This window comes from Corvus moneduloides, chromosome 1 (assembly GCF_009650955.1).
Source record: "Corvus moneduloides isolate bCorMon1 chromosome 1, bCorMon1.pri, whole genome shotgun sequence".
Taxonomy (NCBI): Eukaryota; Metazoa; Chordata; class Aves; order Passeriformes; family Corvidae; genus Corvus; species Corvus moneduloides.
The window spans coordinates 39,152,937-39,171,411 of NC_045476.1; the positions used below are offsets into that span (position 1 = coordinate 39,152,937).

Sequence of the window (18,475 nt, forward strand, 5' to 3'; positions counted from 1 at the left end):
TTTACATCAATTTAACCTTGTGTCTAACGTGCGGTGTAAAGCTAGGTTGCTCTGCACATAGGACAACTTGGAATAAAAACTAACGTCTTTCTAAGGAAGATTTAAAACACTGATATTATCTGAAAGTATCTGCTATAGAATCCAGCATGCAGTATTTTTTTGACTTATACAATCAGTATAAATTTTGACTTATCTCAGTGCATTTGCTTCTAATTGCTAAATTCACAGAGTGTTTCATAAATGTTTTTTAACATAATGCCTTAGAAAGAGTAAAGGGAATTCCTGTGCCATTTTTAAACAGAGTTGGCCAGAATAATTTTAACTGTAGTCATTGATCAAGGTGAATTTTGAGATAGGTTCTCTTTATCAATGCCAAACTAAACCAGTATGAAAAATAGGTTAGGAAAAAAGTAGGAGCTATACAGTAACATAATTTGCTCTCCCCACACTTTGAACGTGTTTGGGTTTTTTTACATAACTGCTGTGCAAAGACTTCATTCTGCAAGCTTCCCTCTGTGAATCTGCAAGAGCAAGACTTCTTGTAAGAAGTAAGCTATGAATTTTTGTGAAGCTATGAAAAGATTTTAGTAGCTAGGCATGTTGAAGAGTAGATAGATTTGGAAAAGATTTCCTGAGGAGGTTATGGCTAGAATTCAACTCCTGCTCTCCAAAGGCAATACTTCTAGGGAAGAACTTAAGAACAATAATAATGCTTTAGTCAATGATTTAAAAAAAAAAAAAAAATTGATTAATTTTCCACTTTCTGGCTAAAACTTGCAAACTTCATTAAATCTTGCTTTTGCTAGAATAAATCAGATTTAGTATTCTTTTAACTGAATCTGGGACAAGTTGGGCTCAGTGTGAAACCGAGCAAAGAAAACAAGAGACAGATGAGGAGGTCAGAGGAGCATGCTACACCCTCAGATCCTGTGAGAGTCTCAGGAGTTTGTCACCCTATCTTCCAAGGACAAGTGTAGGACTGGTAACTGCAAATGCTAGAACTAAACAAGCGAGTTTCTCGCCACAAGCATCCCACACTATCATGGCAGGAAGTCAGGGAATACGCCTTATGATCCTGGAAGTACGGTAACCACATGAAAGAGGAGACCAATGGGTAAACACAGCAGTACTCACAGCAATGCTGTCTGCTTAATTGAGACAAGATTTCCTGATTACAAAGGATAATGTAACAAGAATAATGCAGAAAAGTGCTTAATGCCACTTATTATAAATACTCTTCTGCTTTATTTTGATTTACCAGACTGAAAAACAAAAGAAGACTTGACTTTCCTTAAAGCCTTTGAGCAGCATGATCACTTGTACGGTCATCTTTTGGAGTGTTACTCAGTTACCCATCAGTATGATTAAGTGCCATTTTACAGGCACCAAAACAAAGGGGTGTGTGCACAGATGCTTAAAGATGTGCTCGGAAATATTACAGGTTTTTAACCTTCCAAGATCTACAAAACTACCTTGAAAATCCTTCAACCAAGCTTGTAAAAATAACAGGCTAGAAAAAAAGCCCATTATTTTACAATGAGTGAACATTTCCTGTTTGAGGGCCAACTGAACTTTGCCCACTTGAAAGTCAAACAATATATCCATAACTTAAAATTAGCCATGGAGACACAGGAATAATGTACACAATTACTGTAACATACTTCACTATTTTGAAACTGTAGTGAAATCAGGGGTTTGCCAGGTGTAATGTTTTCCAAGATATTAAGCTAAGGAATTTAACAAGTTATAATCTTTGCAGTATACAGAAATACAAAGCAATATAATACAGATCAGAGAGATCATACAATATTATTCATATGGCAATAAATTGTTACATTATTTTTCTGTACAAAGATTTTAAATACCACAAGTATTTAACTGAAGCTATTCTCCTCTTTTAACTTGATCCCTTCCCACACACAAATACATCTATTAACTGCAATAGCAATTTATGCAGAGCTGGGACTCTTACAAAAATGGATGTGAACACAAGGGAAGCCCCAGCTGGCAATCCAAAAATGCAGAACATAATATTTTATTAGTGCCCCTTATGTTCAGTGTTGTTTTGCTTTGGCTTTCTGTCATTCCAGGCAACGAAGTGGTACAATGAGGACAAGCCCTTAAAAATATAGATACATATACAATTTCTTGAACACCTTTTAAAAAAAGTAAATCCTCTCCACCCTTGTTTACCATGTCTCATCAGCTGTGAAATGGATATGAATACAAAGTGGCATTTTTAGCCACGAATGCCAGAGCATGGCTTTAAGTTTTCATGCCTGTTAGAGTGTAGCTTGTTGAATTTAACACTCCTTGTGGCTTCTGTAAAAGGTCTGGGCTTTTGGTAGTGCAGATAGCTTTGTACCCAGTATCTTTCAAATGTAAACACTGATCCAAACCAGAAGGATCAACAATGATAGTAAGGAAAGGCTAGTTTTTGTTGCATCTGTAATTGCACTGAACTATCTAGAAGCTAGATACAGCTTATGATTCTGTAGCCAATTTCAAGGCAAGTTCTACTGTAGAAATTGAATCAGAAACCCTGAACCTTTAGCTATTACTGTTGTATAACAGGATTATGCCTTGCTCTTCATGCTATTTTCAGCTGCAAAGATTGAGCTCCTCTACCTAGAGGATCTTCTGTCTGGTAAACTAAGAAATTTCAGATATTCCACACTACTTTCCCACATAGGTGGGTACAACGCATGGTCTGATACAGATTTCTCAGGATTCTTTACAGTAAGTCCCCCTAAGTAGTGTTCCCTAATTTATTAAATATCTCTACAAACCTAGGCAAGTCAAAATGTATCAAGTCATACAAAGAATTGAGAGGAGCTGTGGTGTACAATCTGGCTTCATTAGAAGACATTGCAACCAAGGTGAAACTACCTGCACTCAAACAATTAATGTGACGCAGTGAGAGATCTGCCATTACCTAGCATACACAGAAAAGCTCAGGTGGTCCATCAGTGAAAATCTAGGGCAAAGATGACCTTCTGCATCTTCAAATGCCAATATCCAGTTCCCTGGAAAAGGGGGTATCTGCTTCTCTGGTTATTCTTTTTGAATCAGAAAAGTGGACTACAAGCTCTCAATCAGGTAAATTAGAAGACAAAGATGACCTATAATTCTGTATTAGGAAGCAATGCATTACTTTTGTGATGGTTCCAGTAGCTTTTTAGAAGGAGGCCACATCATTAAACATTAAACATGTAATGAACCTGCCCAGATGGAACTGCTTCGTTCTAACTGGCAGAGGAAGACACTGATCACATTCATCTGTAACACCAAGGCTGGGTGGAAGGTCATGGATGGTCCTATTATCTTGTTGGTAATTTTTGCTTATGTTTTATAAAAAGAATGATTTTATTCCAGCTGCAGTCATTATCATTAATGGAAATTAGCAGTTTAATATGCAGAGTTCTTTTTCACAGCTTTTTTGGTTTTTTCCTATTACATGAACTGACCTCTGGTTGCCAGCTCTACAATATAATTTGCCTCACCAGTATTTTCACAAAACCACTATTGAAATATAAGTATATGCACTGAAAACACAATAATCTCCAGAAAAAATGTACATTGGCCTATCTTTCCTAGTCCAAATGGAGATAGCTTCTATAAAAAATTGGTCAAGAGACAGTGGGGTGGTGGGTGGGGGGGTGTGGCTGTGTGATGTTAAGCAATTTATTGCTAGGTGGCTTTTCTTTTTGATGATAGCAAGAGAAAATTAATAATTTATTTCATAGGTAGCCCTCAGCAAGAACAGGAAATATAGGTTCAAGTTTATCCTGACACATTTTGCATTCCTGTGTCATTGCCATGACTTGCAAAATAACTTGCTTTTTAACATTCAGAAATAATTAAGCAATAAAATGAACTGGAGAAATGAAGCAGAAAACAAAACATCCAAATCAAAATATAAAGGGAATTCAGTTATTAATCATTAGCTATTCCTAATGTCAATCATTACTATTCCATTTTATGGTGCTCCTTGAAAACAAATTAAGTGTACAGATATATACATATATATATGTTCAACACACACACAAATATTTGCATTTAACACTGACAGTGGCTCAGTGCTTCTGTGTACTATCTCTATACAAATCTTATTTCAGCTCTTTTGTCTCTTGCTTGTACTTGGAGAAACTGGAGATGGAAGAGACACAAAGATATCTACAGTAAACCAAAATTGTTCCCAGTAGTACAATATATTCTTAACTGCTCTGTCCACTATAGCATTAAATTATTTGTATGATGACAATTTCATAAACTCCTGGACACATAAGGTGGAGATATAACCATTTTTCAACAAATATTAAACGCAATTATAAAATATCTTTCATAAATATCTCATTATCAAAATATAATTTAAGTTTTGTTTCCAATTAACCAATCTAAAAATTTAATGCAGATTAAAGCTATTGCATAAAAGACTTGCAAATAAGCAAAAACATTTTTCATTTGCTTCTATTTACAAAGGTTTAGTATTCTAAGGAACACATTAGTGGTCTAACTAGCTGAAACAATACAGTAAGAACATTTACTGTTCCAATGATACACTCAACATACTTCAGTTACTTACTTAATATGGCTAATAGTAATCATAGAAGTAATTTTTTTCTAGCTCTTTCTTAGCCACTCCATTGTCTGTCTTTTTACATATAAGGGGAATATTTGTTTAATTTAGACAGTGTGATTAAAGATGAAAAACTGTTAAGAAATTTATTATAGCAACTTCAGAGAAATAGAAGTTTAAAGCACATTTTTAAAACTTCACTGTTGCAAGTAATGTAAACCATGCCCATCTCTCTGAAGATCTGCAGTATGAAGAAAAGCAATAGCCAAAACAAAGGAATCCTTTGATCTAGCATGCATGCCAGCTAGAGAGACAAAGTGTCAGAACCAGGATAATATAAGAACAAACGCTAGATGACTGAGAAGTGGAATAATGGAAAAGGAGAAAACTCAAAGAACAGAGTTGTGAGTTCAAAACTTAAGAGCATTAAAACCAAAATAATCTATTAAAAATTCTGAGGTAAGAGCTAGGAAGCACCATACGGAAAGAATAAGGACGGAAGGTCCAGGTATGCTACAAGTGACCACAGTTAAAATGAATGAACAATATAGAAGTGTCATGTAGAGGTTTATGCACAGGAGGAGAGAAATACTTAAGCTGCAAGGCAATAAGGCAATGCATCTTAAAAATTCTGGCATGAAACAGCCAGCAGTAAATCTAAGCCAGAAATCAGAAGGTTCATAAAGACTGCAGTATTTGGCCAAGCAGCAGCTTTCTACACAGAGAAGCTGGGGAAATTTACAGAATGCATAAAACAGGTCAAATTCTTTAGGAAAAGAACAGTATGAGTAGATGTCTCTGGCAGTACAGTCTAGACGTAGTAGTCAGATTGAAGCTTGTACTCTTTCCATGGAACAGAAGCAAACGATGGGAAAGTGGTGGGATTGGGGGACAGTGCATTCTCTCTAGCAGAGCACCAACAGGAGCCAAGATAATGTCTCTACAGAGACATTACGTGTGTTACATGCACAGCTTCCTCTCGTAGCTTATTAAAACAAAAATATCATGACTTGCTATTCACATAATTTTTCACTGCTGCCCACTCACAGGTTAAAACTGGATCCCCTTCTTCTCATGCTGAAGTAACAAAAGAGAAGAAAAATTTCAAAGTGATTTCTGTCTGCAAAAGTTCATGTTTCTTTGATTTCCCCTCTCCTCAAGTTCTTTATGTCCTCCTGAGGCATAAAGGATGCTGCAGAACACGTGCCTGAAATCCCAGAAGTGAACAGGCAGAAAGGCAACAGATGCTCAAGGTGCACCAAAGCTGGTGCAGCTTTGCAAGTGCAGTCAGATTTAAAAATCATCAGTCCAACAGGACTCATCAGCATTCTTAGCCTCTTTAGAGAAGAATAAATTTGCACAGTACTGCTGGATGGCATAATAAAGAACACAGTGTTGAAAAACTAAAAATTTTGTTAAAAATTTTGTTTAAAAAACAGTATTTACATTGCCTGAAGCATTTCTCTTTAGGAATAAGAATCAGGTAATTTCTTTACGTTCTCAAGAACTTGTACCAGCTGTAAACAATCTTGAGGAAGCTTTTCTGTAGTACAATGAATTCATCTCCACATCAAAACCACAGGGTCCAATCACATCTTTCATATTCCAGAAAATAAATGTGCTTGAAGACTAACAAATTGGTCAGCTGTAACAAATTGGTCAGGTGATTTCAAAGGACTCTTTCAAATGTCTCTCAAGTGCACAGGGTTGCTAGTTAGAATAAAACAATGTTCAGAATATCATTGCTGAACACATAAACATGGAGAGAAGCTTAAACTTCTCTGGGAAGTCTGTAGCAGCTGAATCCTTTTGTCATTGCTAAAACTTGTCCACTGTTGAGTCCAAAACCCCAAACTGTCATAGTGGGTTTTGTTTATCTAAGTAAACTGCCTTATTTTTCCCAACTTTCAATTGAATGTAACTACCACTACTAAAACTGAATCAAGATGCCACAGTATTCAAAACTACTTACTAAAGCTAAACCTTGAGCTTTGTATCTGGCACCTTCCACAATGACGTAAAACTGTGATTCATAACGCTTTAAATAACTTTCACTGAAAGAGGAGCGCAAGGTGTTTTATTCTCTATTCCTTTCCTTAATCCTTTAATAGCTTGGTCTTTCAATATTCCAAGCCCTGCTCTTCAATTCAGCTCATGCTGCAATTTTTATAAGGACTGCAGGTTATGAGCCACAGATACTCTCACCTTTCCTCTATACCTGCTGGGTCTGGGATACTATCCCTAGCTTTTCTTGAGAGCATTTTTCAGGTCTGCCACGAAGTAACTTAAAAGTTGCTCCTGCCTTTTATCTCCTTTCTAAACAGTTTTTAGTTATTAGTTGTAAGTAGGGAGTTTGTTAGTCTTGTTTTTACAGGCTTACTTCTTCTGCTAACATAATCAGGGTCAGCAAGATTCATTAACATGTAAGACAATTGCTAAAACCATTTTATAGCCTTGCTTCCAGTATTTTTTCTTTTATTATTGTATAGCCATTGATCAAGAACAAAATTCTGTTGGAAAATCAATAGCTGGAACAGTTTCTACATTTTCAAATACAAAGGTGAAATTAATAACTTAATAATTAGACATGTAGGATATGCATGGTTGCACTGAAATGCTTAAGGAAAAGAAGAGCATGAATACTGAATAGAGTAAGTAACAGCTTTGACATCAGCTTTAGGAATAACAAGGTATTCACAAAGAAAAGAAGAGAAACTATGTAATTTCTCTTGCCTATCCATAACTCCTTTTTGTCATGAACTCACCACTCCTCCGTCAGAGACTCTGGCACAAGCAATTAAACATGCATTCAGTTTTGTACAATGGACTGACCCAACTTTTGCATCACAGATATAAATGCATCTCTTTTCTGTCATAGTCTAACAGCTTAATGACCTCTAAAGGCAGAAAAATCCATTTCTTTCCTTCCAAGCATGTTGTTCTGTTTCTATCTAGGAGTCTTTGTATGCTTCTCCAAGTCCATCTCTCACCCATGTTTACTGCTTTCTCTCAGTCCTCCCTTGCACGTTTCCCCAACCTCCCCCCAGGATGTATTTTTAGCAGCTGGGTTCTCTCCTACACAGGTCATCTCTCCTCATACTGTGAAACAGCAAGCCAACCACACAGACACAAATGAGGGTACATTGAAGGAAAAAAGCACCATTTGCTATTAAAAAAACCCACCACAAGCAAACTGATTCTGATGCCTATTATTTAATGACCTGTACTTTCACAGATGTATGTACACCAACACTAAAAGGCATTGTTATTAGAGAAAAGTAGTCTTCCTACTTTAAAGTGTATTCATGCATACTTGCAAGATTCAAATCTGATTTAAAATCTTTCACCATAATAGTGCTTGCACAATGATTTTTAAATATTTAAGAGCAAGACAGTACTCCAGAACATTGTAGGAAAAAACATATAAATCTGATCTTAAAAATATTCTCCTCATTAAACACAAGGTTTCCACTTTTTCAAAAAGCCTGACTATTTTTTTGTCTATATCAGAAAAATACATGTTATATAGTACTTCATATTCTTTAGACAGCAGCTAAGTATTTGAGGACAATGTAGATAAGCAGAGTTTAAAGAGTTTTCATTGGCTTCTCTCATTGTTAAAGATAATGGCATCGAAGTGTACCGAAGGTGCAAATACTTTGAATTCTTGTACTCCTTTTTTCCCTGGAGAGGTAAGTTAGGAAATGCTTTTCTAAGGCTAGTCATTTCATGTGTGTAAAGTTTAAGCTATTTCCTTCTAATTCAGTATCTCATTTGGAGGAAGTACATTCATTCACCACTATCTCTGCTCACAGGTCACTCGAACTTTGGGAACACAGACCTCCTGCCGCATAACCTTGCTATACATCAGCTGTACATACATCCACCCAGATTAATTTCCTTCTCTCTTCCCCATTTTTTGACAACTTTACAAATCTGACCACTTTTTAAACTGCAGTTTCCCTACCACATATTAACTACAAGGGACAAATCTTTCTTTCTTGATAGGAATTTTCATTTCAACATCAGATTTTGAATTCTCACCGTGGCCTGTAAGTTCAGACATGCCAAGTTCACTTATCTCGTTTCCACTTGGTTCATCATGTCCTGCAGACACACAGTCGCATGTAGTGGCTGGCTGAGAATGAATGAGGGGTTTTGAAGTCTGCTCATCAAATTCCTTAGTCAAATGACGAAGCAGCATGGAGAAACAGGAATGGAGCTTTCAGCAGGATCACAACACAATGGTTGCCCTGATCTACGCAATTCCTGGGATTTGTATTAAGCAAATACTAAAATAAAATTCTAACATTTTTGTAAATGATCAGTAGTGACTCAGTCATAAGCAGAAGCAGGTTTAACTTTTTTTTTTCTCTAGACACAGTGGGAAATGGAAACCAGAGGATATGCAAAAGAAAAGATAGAATACAAAGCACATAAAAAACTGTTTCTGTGATGCGTTCACCAACTATTTCCAAACTGACCCTAGAATTGGTGCTAGAATTGAACTGGCTCATCTTCTGTTGCAGATAGCTTAAAAGCAAAGGACAATTTATTCTAGGAGTCATTCTAAGCCTTCATTCTTACTAAAACACCGGTTGAAGCATTAACATTCTTAACCAAATGAAAGGAACCCACAGCCATGCCAAATTAGAGTGTTTAAAGGATTACAATTCTAAACATCTTGAAAAGAAATGTGTTTTGAACTTCAATGTCATATAGTCAGTAAAAACATTTCAGAGAGCAGCTTCAGATTTAAGAAAGGGTAACTTAAGGGTAAATTAAGAAAGGGTAACTTAAGAAAATAAAACTGCAATGAACAGAGAGCTTGTGGAACCCTATGTGAATAACTGAATGTACTTTGCCTCATCATGGAGCAAGAGGTTCAGCTAAGCAGTCCAGACTTTGATGCACTTCCCAATTATTAGTCTCACTACAGGCCTGTGCCTCTAGTGCTAAAGAAACCATGTGGGAAACAGAAGAGTGTTATACGCTGGGGGTACACATAAATGAGACCTCCAAAACAACAGCCCATACTTACGTGTAGGACATTGACATTCAGCTGCTGAAAATTACGGGACCTGAATTCTTGCATTCTTTTGATATTTTCTTGATATTTTTCTTCTGCCAGCCGCCTGTAAATACAGAACACTTGTATTTAGAATGTGATATCAGGGCGTGCACAAAGGGACCTTCTAAAAGCAGATGTGGAAAATCAAATTCTGTACTGAGATTTTCATGTTGCCAAATATTCATGGCATCTACTCAGGTTTTAATGAACACAAAAAGAGATTTCCGACCTTATTTCCAAACACTATTATATTTTACTTTCACAACTTGCATAACATAATTAAGAAATAGTAAATTATTAGTCCCAGTCTTTTCTATTTCTTCCAAAGATCTTAAATACTTTGGGCTTTATTCCACCATGTAGTGCAGGGACCTTTCAGCTGTAGATAGGCATGCAACATTTGTGTTCTATGAACTCTTCCTCTGGGGGACCATAGTTGTTAACTATGGTTTTCTGCGTGGAACCACTTAAGAGGGGTGCTATATTAAGCACTTTTTCCAGCTTCCATTACTATATTCCCCTTCCATCCATCTCTAGATTTGCACTGCTGGAAGCAGATCTCCTGTCTGAGAAGGTACCGTTTTTGCATTGTTTCCAAAACTTTCAGCCAGTCAGTTGACAATGATCTAGAGCTCAATGTAAATCCATTTTAAAGATTCATGACTGAGAATAAGGTCTGAATATTAATATTGCCTTCATATTAAAAAACAAATATATTTCATTTTGGTTTTGTGGGAAAGAGAAAACGTGAAAATCTCAACAGAAAACATCAAAATGCAAGGCAATGAAAATGAAAACCAAACTAGAACCATCCTGCAAGTAGTATTATTTCTTAATCTCCATTCATTTTAAAAAGTGAAAGAGACAGACTTCCTATTTATAAATTTCATATTAGTACAAGAATTGGCCTACCATATTACTGAAAGCACCATGCGGAAGAGGTGTTAAATTTAATACTTTCTATACAGTGGTTTCAGTTCAAGGAGGGGTTTGTTTTCTTAAATGAGAATAAATTTATGTAGCAATGCCAGTCAAACACAAGTGCTCTTCAGACATATTTTCCAAAAGGACATGAAGGTCTTAGCTTTTTCCTTCAAATGTGTCATCAAAACAGTATATTCCGGTTTTTATTAAAAAACCCAAACAAAGCCTTTCAGTTGTTTCTCAGATTCCATCAGAAACTGTACCCAATCTCTTCCAAAAATTTTATTATGTCTCACTTAATAAAAAAACCCATAAATCATAAAGCCTTTACAACAAATCCATTACCCCTTTTTGATCCTTTGACAAGACTATCTATCCTCTGAGCTATTAACTTCTAAAACCTCTGAGGCCAAAACAATTGACAAAAGCTGGATTGTAACTAAACGTCCGACTCCTCAGACTGTGCAATTCTTAACGTAACCAGTCATTCAAAAAAAGGCTCCTATTGTAACACATCTGAAAATCTCTCATATACTTATTTAACCAGAAACATGGTACTCAAAGCACCAGTTTTGGGCTAATGTTCTAATTTTTTTCCTACATAAATAATTTGTGCGATTTATTGTCATCCAAAATCCTCATTGACTTTGAGTAGCTGAAGTCCCGTTTTATTTTTATTTCTACCTTGAAAATTCTAACTCTCTCATTAGACTATTGGTTGGGGAAAATTGCATGGTTAAGGCACAACTTACTTCAACTTCTTTGCTTTCTCATCTGCAGCATTTAACTTCCTCAGCCGCATTCGTTCCCACGGTGTCATTTTCTGTACTTCAGAAAGTTCCTGCAGAGTTTGCAAATGAACTTTCTTCTGCCTGAAATTGAATGCAAGCAAACCTATCTTCATATAAAAATGTAAATATTCAGTATTTTGACTGGATATTGAAACACAGTGACATTTCAAATGGAATAATTAGAAAGCCTCTGGAACTATAGCAGACTAAATAGACTTTAGTTTGGAAAGCAAATGCCTTTTTTAAATTGAAATATTTAAACTTGGATGTATGAAGATGTGAATCATTTCAGGTGAGGATGGAAAAAGGTAGATTCATCTCCTTAAAAGAATAAATACTGAAGTGCAGTGAAATATTTACCCTGTCAGGCTTCATTATTGGGCATATTCCAAGTACAAAGGCAGTCTTTAAATGAGAGCCAGAATACTGCTTGTACATTTCACATTGATTGCTTCAAGCTGTCTAGAACACAAGAGAATATTCATGTGTCTTTAATGACCAATATAATTATCATGTTGTCCCCTTGAATTTCTGGTCCTAATCAATAATAACAGTCCACAGGTAAAATGGTCTCCATAGACGATCTCTGAAAGCTGAGCATGAATTACTGACTTATGTATTTCAGCTGTATTTATCAACAGAGGAGAGCAATATTAGTAGCCCTTTATCAGAAAAAGGACACTAATCTCAGATTTTTATCTCACATACTACAGTAATTAAAAATTAAACCATAGTTTGAAATGTCTTGGCAGTCACATTTCACTTACACAATACATATTCATTATACCAACTATTCATTTCAAATTACTTTTTTGCTCTTATGAGATAAATTCACTTTTGATAATCTCAGAGCCCCGGCTTGTAACCATACAAATTTTAACACTGCTTCTGGACTATCATTTTGAAATCAGGATTTTAATAAATGAGCAGAGATGATTTCATTATGTTTTTCAAATAGTGCAAAGATATGAATATTAGTGTGAAATATGAAAGATTAAGGATGAAGACCAGAAGAGTTCAATTATAAGAATGGAACTAACTCTTCAAGTATGAATAATGTAGACATATTTCTTGTCTGCTGTAAAAAACTCTAATTTAAATTAAAAGAATCTCATGGGAAAAAAAGCAATTTTTCATTCAAGTTGAAACTGAACTTGTACAGCCTTATACTTACTTAAATATTTAAAATTTATTACTGGAATGAGAATAGATTAAAGTAAGCCATCAGAGGCCTTTACTAGAAGAAACTAGACTCAACCTTTTTGCTTTACATGGCAAAAAGAATTCCTGGTGAGAAAAAAGTAAACATAACGTAGCAATGGTTGAGGAGAACACCGTAACAATTGTTTGTACACTCACTGAGACTAGAGTATTGCTGCATTACAACAGCTGTGGGGAATTCACTATGTTTAATTTTTTTCTCCTCCCCTTTTTCCTCTCTGCCATTTTTCAGGTATTTTTAGTTCATTTTGCCTACCTCTTTAGATCTGGGATAGCAAAAATTATCTGGCATTTTGCTTACAAGTACAGGCAGCTAATGTTCTCAGAAGTACAATGAGAGTCATGATAAGATTATGGCTTCTTGCATATTTCAAACACTCAGGCAAAAATAATCACACTGTAGCACAAGTGAGGATAAGTTACAGTAAAGCTTCTCCTAGGATTTTTTTTCTCTAATTGATGTCCTGAATTTTAAAACCTCAAGATAAATTGCCATGCATTGCTTCACAATTTATAGGAACTCCAAACCTCTGCACGGAAGCAGACCTTCTATTTCCTTCTAACAATAGTATAAGAGCATGATGTTTGTAGTTAGAACTACTTGCTCTTCCACTCAGAGACTACAGACTCGCTTTTGAAAAAGCATACTTACAGATTCTGGGATATATATAAATGTCCTTCCCACATGCTAGCTCTGTCAGAAAATTATGTCCATTTGGAAGGCGATGAGACTCAATACATTCAAGCTAATGACAATGGATCAGGTATAGAATACAGTACATATTTTACAAAAAATACAAAGTGGTTTTATCAGTCTGTTCTAGAAGCATGGGGATATTTGAAGTCTGGATATATATTCTGCAGGTAACAATACTGCTTCCCCAAAGCAGATGCAATGGTTTTGGCACATATAGATCTGAAAACTTGTGCCCACAAGATAAAGGCAAGAATTAAAATCTTCTTGAAGATTCTCATACTCTGTGTTTCAACAAGCTTTAAATACTGAATATAATTCAGATAGAGTTGGTGTAGTATGTGGAAAAGATTTCAGTGCCCCAAAACTATTCACAGTATATCTCTAAGGAGCATCTCTGTAGTTAACTATTTAATTTGAAAATGAAGGAATCCTCTCAAAGTTAACTGAATTAACTGGAATATATATATATATAGTTTCATTTTACATCCAGGCTTGCAAAGTTCAACAAAGTATTTATACTAAAGGTACCTATTCATACCAAAATGGAAAACTTTGGTCTCACAAAAAGACAGAGACTCATCTGTCAACAAGGGACACCAAGGACAGAAATGAACAAGTAGAAACCCAAAACACAGTTTGCAGAGATGAGAGCCTACAGATACACCGCCAGCAGTTAAATTGGATAAAATTATGTACAAAAGACTTTGCTATGCAGAATTCAACTGTCTGTACTCTGCTTTCTTCCTACCACTGACAGCAAACTACACTTTGTTTGGAAAAGTTGAAGGTGGTGACCTCTCCTGAAGGGATGCTTGCAAGCAGCAGAATTGGCAGCATCTGCAAAGTGATCACAGCTGCAAAACTGTGAGTCGTGTATGAGAGCAGAGGTCACAAAACACAAAGGTAAAAGTCCTATTGCCTCAAAGGCACTGCCAGTTCTGGATTGTTTTAATCTTTATTGCTGTTACCTAATAACTCAGAACAAATTTCAGAGAGCTATTTATTTAGAGGAATCAAGAAACAGGGATGTTCATTGCTTCCTCACAGGATCACAAACTTCTGGTTTTGTGCTTGCTAGCTCCTAACAGAACAAAACCTGTACAGAAAAGTCAGGGATGGGGAGCAAAGGGGAGGGCGAGTTGCCCATGAAACTGCAGAGCTAATTTACAAAGGCAAAGTTAAAATGTCCATGCTGGAATTTGCTTTAAACATTGCAGCATTGTAATTTAATGCAATTAATTAATTTAATATATATTTAGAGCCTAAGAGAGAGATCATGTGTGAAGACACTGCTGATGTAAGAGCCAAGAAACACCACTACTCTTGATTTCTCACTGTAGTTACAAGATAAAAATAACAGTATCCTACAGAGGTATTAGATGAATATCAGTTTAAGCGTACATGCTTTTAGTTTGGTGTCATTTAGGAAACACAGCTTTTACATTCAATTTTTAGTAGGTACAGAAACAGCAGCACTATAAATGATGATGACCTAACTAAAATGACAGCTTAAGCCTCCAAAATTTAAAGACAAAGGTCATGATTTGTACACTGAATTAACATAAACATATACTGCACATGCATGTGCAATTTACACAGTCACATAATAAAAAAATTCCATCAGCAAATCTTTTTTTACTCCCTAAATCTTAATTATGCATCTCTCTAATATGGCTGCTCTTTTGTATTTCTGGGGAATAGGTTTGTCTGAATATAAAGCACTATGAGATTGACACAAGTGTTAATGACATTATTTGGCAACACTGTAATTTCATATACTACTGCCCATAAAACTGTTAAAAATACTTACACAGCACCAAAAATGGGAGCAGTTTCTTTCCGCCAGTTAAGTGCCTTGTCTTTCACAGTCACATTTGTGAACTTGTACTGTATTTTCTGCAAGGAAGTAAAACAGAAGGGGTATCAAGACTTGATGATAAAATTATCCAGAATCTTCAGCTATTACCCAATACCATCCTAATATAAAAACTGCCCGAGCCGTTTCCTTCCCCCCCTTCTTAGAAAGCAGAATAATACAGGCACTGAAGCCTGGGCAAAAAGAGCAAAAGACAATGGTTTTCACTAAAACTATGACTAACCAGAACAGTTTAGAGATATATACATGCAGGCCCAAGTGATCTACATTTGTTATGCATAAATGTCTGTTTTTCTTATTGCTCATAACATTTAAGAGGGGATACATTCAGCATGTCAAGTGATGAGGGCTTCATTCCTCAGTCATTTGTACCACAGCTCTGAAAGTCCCTTAGATTAATGTTCCCATGAACAGCTATCAAATTGTTTTTTCCTCAGCATGTTTTCCCTGCCTCCATTTTGAATTTGCAAAATACATTCTCGAATGGCAAGTGTACAGCTACTGCTGTTTCTTACATACCTTGAGTTGTTCATCAATATAAGGGGATTTTAGGATCTCTGATGCTGCTGGTCTCAATGAAGGATTCTTACTTAGCATGCTGAAACATTAAAAACCAAAAGGAGTTATTAAGCAATTGTTCAAACTTACTAAAACCTGCTAAACAAGAAAATAACATACCTGCATAGCACAGCATTCAGTTTGCTTGTATATCTATCAGGAAGAGAAGGTGTTTCACCTTCCACAATTTTTAACACAACAGATAAAAAATTCTGTCCAGTAAATGCATGGTTCATACAGCCCATCTCATACAAAATGCATCCCAGAGACCTTGAAGAATGAACAAATAGGAATAGTATACATAGTATCTTTGAAAGTCACATGCATAGTGACATTACAGTAAGTAAAACCTCAATTGTATGCCCTTTTCTTCTGAGAAGGATATTTCATTATTGTGGTGTCCTTTTCACCTAAAATATTTTTATTCAGATCACAAATTTATAAACAGGATAAATCATCATTCTACTTTCATAAGTACAGGCACAAATTTGTATTTTGTATATAAATATATATAATCATATATATATTTAAAAATAAAGTAAAATCCAATTATACTAACTACTTTAAATGATTACTCATCAAATGAGGAATAAAAATTTTAATTAGTGACTGGCTGAGAAAACAGTTTAGCAGTGTTTAGACATAGGTCTGGTTACATTTGTTCTGCAAATTAATTTCTGACACCAAACTGAGGCTAAAATTCAATTTCAAATTAAATAATGCCACTTTCGAAGAACAGAAATGCCTTCCAGTGTGATTTCACTAACTTGGCTACATACTCAAAATAGATTATGAAATGAATTTGTACTCAAAGAAATTTGAAAATTCAGATGAGAGTATCATTATCATATTGCAACATATAAAACTAGATTTCCCCAAAATTTTATTTGGAGAAGAAAAGAAGAAATCTGAACATGTAGGTCTGGACACGTACCTAAGGACCAGTGTTATTTTAAAACCCTTAAAAACCAGGAGGAGTGACTGCAAACAATTTCAAAAGGCTCTCTGGTTTACCATCACCTTAGTCACCGGTCCTAATGGCCATCATAAAAGGTCACCAACTTGAACATTTTAAAATAAACACTCTCATAATAATTTTACATAATGACTATTCATAACAGTTTGCACTTCAGTTGAGTTCTGTCTGACAAATGATTTTTTAAAAATAGGGGAGTTGAGTTTTGCAGGCTTTGGAGGATGTTCGGTTTTTTTCTCCAGCCAGTGGTCTGACTTGATCAATGATTGACTTGATCAAGGTCATAGAAAATGCTGGTGAGAGCCAGATACAGGTCGAGGCTCATCTAAGTAACCAGTTTAAATATCTTTATATTTGACTGTGGTATTTATAATTTAATCTGTGATTCCAGAAGAAGTAAGAAAATAAAGCATAATGATATGAAATATGTATGGGTGAATGGCTTTCAGGAAAGGGGTATAAACATCTTTGAAAGCAAATAATGAATGAAGTTTCAATTATTCATTTTGGTTAAAAAAGACGAATTGTTTTGGTCCATCTGGAAATGAAAGAACAAGAGCAAATAATTTTAAAGCTGAAACCCAGGCTCTACATACGATGCAAATAAGAAGAGAGAGAGTCAGTGGGGGGCTCCACTCACTGGTACTTTCAAGCAAGTATGTGAAAACCATTAGCAGAGCATTTTTGCTAAGAGCCAACTAAAGAAAAACTACTGAGGTAAATACATAATTGCCTAGGTTTTTTAAAGATTATAACTGTCAAACAGCTTGCAAACTTTCAAAATCAATAAACGCTAACACACATGATTATCTGTATTTATGATGTATGTTCAAACTCTGAAACAAGATAATTACTACATGAGAAAATACCTAAAGCAAAAAGAACAACAAAAACCCCCTACACACACAGCATCTGAAAGCATCAAATAAAAATGGAAATCACCCAGAGAGAAGAAAAAAGAAGAAAAATCCCAACCTGACAGACTGTACTATAACTCCTTTTTGCAGAATCAATCTGTTTTGGAAGCTGCTTGATTCTGGCAGCTAGAAATTGTTTAATGAGACATTAGGAACACAGGATTTGACACATCAGGGAAGCTGATTTATTCATTTAGTTTAGTACTCTGACTACACCTGAGGTGGAGAAAGATGAAAAGAATGCCCAGGGCGTTCTGCTGCAGCCAGGGCTGTGAACCAATTACCCAGGGAAGATCCCATCTGTCCCATGAAAGAAAAAAATAGGAAAAAAAGTTAATAAAAATGAGGGAAAAAGAATAAGGTTTTTTTCTGCAGGATCTAAATCTTTGAAATTAAATAAATATCTCCTAAGATGGGAAATGCTGCCCCAGGTGCCAGAGCAAGGCTATTTCTTCCCAAGAGAGCTGCTGGGCTGCAAACACCCAAGGAAGTAACTGACAAGCTTTTGGCCCAAAACTGCTTTTCTCAGTTATGTTTCTACGTTTCTGGTCTAAGCACCTTGTAAGGAGCAGGAGGAAATTGCTTCCCAATTCCCATAAGCAATCTGCACACGATCCAAACATACAATTTAATTACTTTTACAATCTTAGCCTGCATAAGTGCCAACGTTATAAAATTCTAAAATGGTCATTAAGCCATCCAGCCAGCACATTTGGTTTGACAACTCCCTATATCCATGAATAGGTTTGACAAAGTTCCCAAACAGCAGATAATTTCAGCAGAATTGCGCCATGACCAGTTCAGGTTGAAGCTACATACACTCAATTACATCATAAAATGGAGCATCCGGACAGGCTTCAGTGTG

The 18,475-nt window shown here is 35.7% G+C and overlaps 1 protein-coding gene across 1 annotated transcript in view; it reads right to left on the reverse strand.

The window, feature by feature from the left end:
• Positions 1-18,475, reverse strand: part of NEK11 (NIMA related kinase 11) — a 78,964-nt gene that overhangs the window by 31,294 nt on the left and 29,195 nt on the right. Inside the window, 6 exon segments of the mRNA XM_032106884.1 lie at positions 8,624-8,759; positions 9,621-9,714; positions 11,327-11,446; positions 15,094-15,179; positions 15,679-15,757; positions 15,838-15,987. Coding sequence (XP_031962775.1) covers positions 8,624-8,759; positions 9,621-9,714; positions 11,327-11,446; positions 15,094-15,179; positions 15,679-15,757; positions 15,838-15,987 — 665 coding nt within the window.